We start from the raw sequence: 7,500 nt of genomic DNA, 5'->3' as shown, positions 1-7,500 counted from the left end.
TAACAACACACCAGGGAAACCCAACCAGACGTGCAGGTACAGCGACTGATGTACCGGAGCAGGTCGCCTTCAAAATAAGAGCCCTGTCCTTAGTGTTCCGCCTACAGCTGGACATCCTGCTCTTTGACACGTGTCTCAGGAGACATGGTCAGAATCACTCATCACTATATGATCTACACTGTGAGCCTCAGGTGCTGCCCTGTCGCACAAATGTACTTACAAACATAGCAACACAAACACATTAAGAGATAATCATTCACAGTGTATTTAACTTAAAAGTATTAATACAAAGTGTAAAATAAACATTTTTAAATTTTCACTCATATTTTCCACCAGTTGTTTGTTGTTGTCGTCATAATTCTACAATGATGTCATTACCGGTAGTGACAAAAAGTGTTTTTCTCTTTCTGCTGATCTCAGTGTTCAGTCCTCTCCATAGAAAACGTAGAGTAGAGCAGGGGTTAGTGACTGACTGATCTCAGACTCTATGGTTTGTCAGGGTTTATTTCCTCTAGTGTTATTCAGGGTTTTGTGCTTCTGTGGTGGCGACACCCAGTGGCCGGAGGCATTGTGTGTTCAGGTTGTTCGTCGCATGTTTGTAACACAATATCTCAAGAGCACCTAGATGGAATCTCTTCAAATTTGGTACACATCTTAATTTGGACTCATAGATGAACTGGTTTGTGTTCAGAGGTCATAGGTTGTGTGTGTGTGTGTGTGTGCGTGTGCGTGTGTGTGTGTGAGCAGCACCCCACAGCTCTGTGTCCTCCTGAGTACATGGTGTGTTTCCTGCACCGCCTCATCACGGCGGTGAGAACCTGCTGGGACGAAGGGAACAGGAAGTCTCTGGGCAGCGTGAGGAGTGAAGGTAACAGATGATCACGTGATCAGGTTTTTATTTCTGATCCAATTCGTACATATTTGATTTATCGTCTTCAACCAGGAAATAAATTTGAGTAGATTGTTATATTTCTGTGTTTTATAGCTTCATGTAAAGTTTCTTCTCATTCTCTCTCTCTTTTTTATTTCTGGTTCTCTCGCTTTTCTTTATTCCTTGTGCTCTCTACTCTTTATTTTATCTGTCTCTCTCTCTCTCTCTGCTGTTGTTTCAGAGGCGTACGTCCCCCCTCAGCTCTTCTACAATGGGAAGGTGGATTACTTTGACCTTCAAAGACTGGGGGGGCTCCTCTCCCACCTCAAGAAAACACTCAAAGGTTTGTACACACGTCTCTCTGTGGTACCTGTGTTCTGATTGGCTGGTTGGTCAGTACCTGTGTTCTGATTGGCTGGTTGGTCAGTAACTGTGTTCTGATTGGCTGGTTGGTCTGTACCTGTGCTCTGATTGGCTGGTTGGTCAGTAACTGTTTTCTGATTGGCTGGTTGGTCTGTACCTGTGCTCTGATTGGCTGGTTGGTCAGTAACTGTGTTCTGATTGGCTGGTTGGTCTGTACCTGTGCTCTGATTGGCTGGTTGGTCAGTACCTGTGCTCTGATTGGCTGGTTGGTCAGTAACTGTGTTCTGATTGGCTGGTTGGTCTGTACCTGTGCTCTGATTGGCTGGTTGGTCTGTACCTGTGCTCTGATTGGCTGGTTGGTCAGTACCTGTCTTGCGGCAGGTATACCAGCTCTGACTCTTCCTCTCAGTTTAAATGATGAAGAAGAAATGAAGCGATGCTGTTTCTTCTCACTTTGATGATGAAGATGATGACACTGTAGTGTTCTCTCCACCAGAGGGAGCTGCTGCTTCGTGTTGTTTTTCTCACTGAGATCAAATCAACCAGAACAAAGTCAAACTTCAGAAAGTGAATCATCTGTTGTGTGTTCAGGCGACTTTACATGTTCATGTTTATGAAATATTAGTGCAAAGCAGCATCACTGCTACGTCTCACAGTCAGTCAGGTTTATGAAGGTGCTTCCCTGACATGTGTCATGCATGTAGAATGGGTCATGTTTCCTCTGGAGACTGTGTCACCTGACACGTCCTCAGCTCTGATCACCACAAACTCTCTTCACATCTTCGTCTGTGTCTTCATCGTGTGAGTCAGCACTTCTTCACCAGAGAGGTTTGTTTATGTGTCTTCATGTTTGTGTCCCGTGTTAATCCACCAGATGATTTGGCGAGTAAAGCCAACATCATCATCGACCCTGCAGAGATCCAGGCCGCGTCCATGGACGACCTGGACGAGGACGAGGAGAGCGGAGCAGCACAGGTTGGTCCACAGGCATCTTCATTCTCATTATTATTATATTTTATTGAATATAAAAAGGAAATAAGATGAATTATAAATCTCATAACTATGATTATGTCTCAGAAGTCAGCACCTGGTGGTGTTTTCCTCAGTTTGTGTTGTCTGGTCACTTTGTCATCAGAGGCCGTTCGGGGCAGCGATGGGCGGAGCTCTGGCGAGGCCCAGCTGGTTGAGTTCTCCCACTTTGGGACGGGCCAACCGGTTCCTGAGCACGGCCGCCGTCAGCCTGATGACCCCCAGACGACCCCTGACGCAGCCCGAGAAGGTGAAGGTCCGCACGCTGGCTGTGGAGCAGAGGACGGAGGAGGACAGTGAGTACCTGAAGCTCCTTGAACAACAGGAATCATCTGTTATCTGAGTGTTTTGATTCTCATGTCAGTGAATCTCAGGCAAGATGTTCAGTCAGAGGTTTTCTGACCTGTAGAAATAATCAAGATAAACATCTACAGAGTGATAAATGCTTTCTGATGGCAGGTCTCAGATCAGCTGACTGTTGGACATGTCAGATCAGCTGAATGTTGGACATGTCAGATCAGCTGAATGTTGGACATGTCCTGATGGCAGGTCTCAGATCAGCTGAATGTTGGACATGTCAGATCAGCTGAATGTTGGACATGTCCTGATGGCAGGTCTCAGATCAGCTGAATGTTGGACATGGCAGATCAGCTGAAGGTTGAACATGTCCTGTTGGCAGGTTTCAGATCATCTGACTGTTGGACATGTCAGATCAGCTGAAGGTTGGACATGTCAGATCAGCTGAATGTTGGACATGTCCTGATGGCAGGTCTCAGATCAGCTGAAGGTTGGACATGTCCTGATGGCAGGTCTCAGATCAGCTGAAGGTTGGACATGTCCTGATGGCAGGTCTCAGATCAGCTGAAGGTTGGACATGTCCTGATGGCAGGTCTCAGATCAGCTGACGTCTCCGTTCTGTGGTTTCTGTCCTGTAGTCGAGGGTAGCCATGGTAACGATGGCCTGTTGCTGGGGCGACCAGTGGAGGAGCCCGAGCAGCCATTGGCCGACAAGTCGCTGCTGGAGATCGTGGACGGGATCGTGATGATGTACAACCTGAGCGTCCACCAGCAGCTGGGGAAGGTGAGCGGCAGAGACAGGATGTCCATGTGGAGACGGACAGGAATGAACCTCTGAAATATGAGAGACATTAAATAATCAGATCTTTTGTTTTAAAGTTTGAAGACGTTCGATCGATGGGGAAATGATAATTGATGGACATGTGTCATGAAGCTACATGGTTCTAGCATTACATGTCTTTTACATTTAGAACTGAGTATCTGGACTTGATCATCAGGACGTTCTTCCTGTCTCTTGCAGATGGTGGTGGTTTCAGACGACGTCCATGAATACGCTGTGGCACTGAAGGACACAGAGGAGAAGATCGCTCGCTGCCCCGCACGAGTGAGTCCTGTTTCCCTTTGTGAACATAAAGCTGAGAACCAGTGAGAACCAGTGAGAACCAGTGAGAACCAGTGAATACAAGTGAATACAAGTGAAAACAAGTGAGAACCAGTGAGACCCAGTGAGAACCAGTGAGAACAAGTGAAAACAAGTGAAAACAAGTGAAAACAAGTGAAAACAAGTGAAAACAAGTGAAAACAAGTGAGAACCAGTGAGAACCAGTGAGAACCAGTGAAAACCAGTGAGACCCAGTGAGAACCAGTGAGAACAAGTGAGAACAAGTGAGAACCAGTGAAAACAAGTGAAAACAAGTGAAAACAAGTGAGAACCAGTGAGAACCAGTGAGAACCAGTGAGAACCAGTGAAAACCAGTGAGACCCAGTGAGACCCAGTGAATACAAGTGAAAACAAGTGAAAACAAGTGAAAACCAGTGAGAACCAGTGAATACAAGTGAAAACAAGTGAAAACAAGTGAAAACAAGTGAAAACAAGTGAAAACAAGTGAGAACCAGTGAGAACCAGTGAGAACCAGTGAATACAAGTGAAAACAAGTGAAAACAAGTGAAAACAAGTGAAAACAAGTGAAAACAAGTGAAAACAAGTGAGAACCAGTGAGAACCAGTGAGAACCAGTGAATACAAGTGAATACAAGTGAATACAAGTGAAAACAAGTGAGAACCAGTGAGACCCAGTGAGAACAAGTGAGAACAAGTGAGAACCAGTGAGAACAAGTGAGAACCAGTGAGACCCAGTGAGACCCAGTGAGAACCAGTGAGACCCAGTGAGACCCAGTGAGAACCAGTGAGACCCAGTGAGAACAAGTGAGAACAAGTGAGAACCAGAGAGAACCATTGAGAACCATTGAGAACCAGTGAGACCCAGTGAGACCCAGTGAGACCCAGTGAGACCCAGTGAGAACAAGTGAGAACCAGAGAGAACCATTGAGAACCATTGAGAACCATTGAGAACCAGTGAGAACAAGTGAGAACAAGTGAGAACCAGTGAGAACCAGAGAGAACCATTGAGAACCATTGAGAACCATTGAGAACCATTGAGACCCAGTGAGACCCAGTGAGACCCAGTGAGAACAAGTGAGAACCAGAGAGAACCATTGAGAACCATTGAGAACCAGTGAGAACAAGTGAGAACCAGTGAGAACAAGTGAGAACAAGTGAGAAGCAGTGAGAACAAGTGAGAACAAGTGAGAACCAGTGAGAACAAGTGAGAACCAGTGAGAACAAGTGCCTCAAGTGACCTGTGACCTGTGACCTGTGTCAGTCTGGTAAACTGGTCCTGCTGGTTGTGTCCCTCAGAGATCAGACATCCTGGACGAGCTGCAGAAGAGTCAGAAGGTTTTCTCAGAGAAGCTGAATCACCTCAGCAGGAGACTGGCCTGGATCAACGCCACCATCTACTCCAAGGTCATCACTGTCATCACTCATCACTCATCATATTCACCATACACTCATCACATTCACCACACAATCATCATCTCATCATCTCATCACTCTCATCACACTCATCACTCATCACATTCACCACACACTCATCACATTCACCACACACTCATCATCTCATCACATTCACCATACACTCATCACATTCACCACACACTCATCACTCATCGCTCATCATCTCATCATTCTCATCACACTCATCACACTCATCACACTCATGACTCCTCACCCTCATCACTGTGTGTGTGTGTGTGTGTGTGTGCAGGAGAAGATGCTGGATGTGTACTGGCTGCTGTGCGTTTGCATTCGCACAATCGAACACGCAGACAACACGGGCTCCTTGTTCGCCTTCACTCCTGAGTTCTACCTCAACGTGGCCATGAACGCCTACAGCGCCCTGAAGAACTACTTCAGCCCGGCCAACAGCATGGAGGAGCTCCCAGGTGACACATAGGTCCCAGAGGACACATAGGTCCCAGATGACACATAGGTCCCAGGGGACACAGAGGTCCCAGATGACACAGAGGTCCCAGATGACACATAGGTCCCAGAGGACACATAGGTCCCAGATGACACATAGCTCCCAGGGGACACATAGGTCCCAGGTGACACAGAGGTCCCAGGGGACACAGAGGTCCCAGATGACACATAGGTCCCAGGGGACACAGAGGTCCCAGGGGACACATAGGTCCCAGATGACACATAGCTCCCAGGGGACACATAGGTCCCAGATGACACATAGGTCCCAGGTGACACAGAGGTCCCAGGGGACACAGAGGTCCCAGATGACACATAGGTCCCAGGGGACACAGAGGTCCCAGATGACACAGAGGTCCCAGATGACACATAGGTCCCAGAGGACACATAGGTCCCAGATGACACATAGCTCCCAGGGGACACATAGGTCCCAGATGACACATAGGTCCCAGGTGACACAGAGGTCCCAGGGGACACAGAGGTCCCAGATGACACATAGCTCCCAGGGGAAACATAGGTCCCAGGGGACACAGAGGTCCCAGGTGACACATAGGTCCCAGGTGACACATAGGTCCCAGGGGACACAGAGGTCCCAGGTGACACATAGGTCCCAGGGGACACAGAGGTCCCAGGTGACACATAGGTCCCAGGGGACACATAGGTCCCAGGTGACACAGAGGTCCCAGGTGACACAGAGGTCCCAGGGGACACAGAGGTCCCAGGGGACACATAGGTCCCAGGTGACACAGAGGTCCCAGGTGACACAGAGGTCCCAGGGGACACATAGGTCCCAGGTGACACAGAGGTCCCAGGGGACACATAGGTCCCAGGTGACACATAGGTCCCAGGTGACACATAGGTCCCAGGGGACACAGAGGTCCCAGGTGACACATAGGTCCCAGGGGACACAGAGGTCCCAGGTGACACATAGGTCCCAGGGGACACATAGCTGCCAGGGGACACAGAGGTCCCAGGTGACACATAGGTCCCAGGGGACACAGAGGTCCCAGGTGACACATAGGTCCCAGGGGACACAGAGGTCCCAGGTGACACAGAGGTCCCAGGTGACACAGAGGTCCCAGGGGACACAGAGGTCCCAGGTGACACAGAGGTCCCAGGTGACACATAGGTCCCAGGGGACACAGAGGTCCCAGGTGACACATAGGTCCCAGGGGACACAGAGGTCCCAGGTGACACAGAGGTCCCAGGTGACACAGAGGTCCCAGGGGACACATAGGTCCCAGGTGACACAGAGGTCCCAGGTGACACAGAGGTCCCAGGGGACACATAGGTCCCAGGTGACACAGAGGTCCCAGGGGACACATAGGTCCCAGGTGTGCTGGTGACAGTAAAACAGGATGTGGCTCTCAGATGAGTCATCACACGAGACAGGGCTGCTGCTGTTCCTAATACTCGGAGCCTTCAAATCATTGAGGACAGACTAGCAGCAGCAGCTTTGTCATCCGGTCTCATCAGGTATCAAACACTGTGAAGTGACATCACTTCCTGTGTGTCACACTCACCTTTCCGTTTGAGTTTGTGTTCACGACGACAGACTTAATGTTTGTCCCCTTCTTCTCTTCAGGTTACGAAGAGACACTGACTCAGCTGGCTGCCATCCTTGCCAAACACTTTGCTGATCCACGCATCGTCGGAACAGGTTACACACACGCACACACACACACACACACAAACACACTTTATTTATGGTGCATAACCGCCGGTATCGACTCTAACGTGTTGTATTTAACGTCTCTTCTCTCAGACATTAAAGATTCTCTGATGCAGGCCCTCGCCAGCTACGTCTGCTACCCACAATCCCTCAGGGCAGTGGAGAGGATCCCCGAGGAGCAGTGAGTGTCTGTTTGACCGTCACAGCTTCAGCTGCTTGTTTTCACTGT

The 7,500-nt window shown here is 49.0% G+C and overlaps 1 protein-coding gene across 1 annotated transcript in view; it reads left to right on the top strand.

The window, feature by feature from the left end:
• Positions 1-7,500, top strand: part of LOC128450173 (E3 ubiquitin-protein ligase RNF123) — a gene marked incomplete in the record, with an annotated part of 33,940 nt that overhangs the window by 15,881 nt on the left and 10,559 nt on the right. The window contains 10 exon segments of the mRNA XM_053433690.1: positions 748-868; positions 1,113-1,214; positions 2,109-2,209; positions 2,370-2,559; positions 3,199-3,344; positions 3,582-3,665; positions 4,979-5,086; positions 5,388-5,565; positions 7,185-7,259; positions 7,365-7,443. Coding sequence (XP_053289665.1) covers positions 748-868; positions 1,113-1,214; positions 2,109-2,209; positions 2,370-2,559; positions 3,199-3,344; positions 3,582-3,665; positions 4,979-5,086; positions 5,388-5,565; positions 7,185-7,259; positions 7,365-7,443 — 1,184 coding nt within the window.

The sequence above is a fragment of the Pleuronectes platessa genome, chromosome 2 (assembly GCF_947347685.1).
Source record: "Pleuronectes platessa chromosome 2, fPlePla1.1, whole genome shotgun sequence".
NCBI lineage: Eukaryota > Metazoa > Chordata > Actinopteri > Pleuronectiformes > Pleuronectidae > Pleuronectes > Pleuronectes platessa.
Note: the sequence above shows the minus strand (reverse complement) of the source record. Positions and strands in the feature narration are given on the sequence as shown.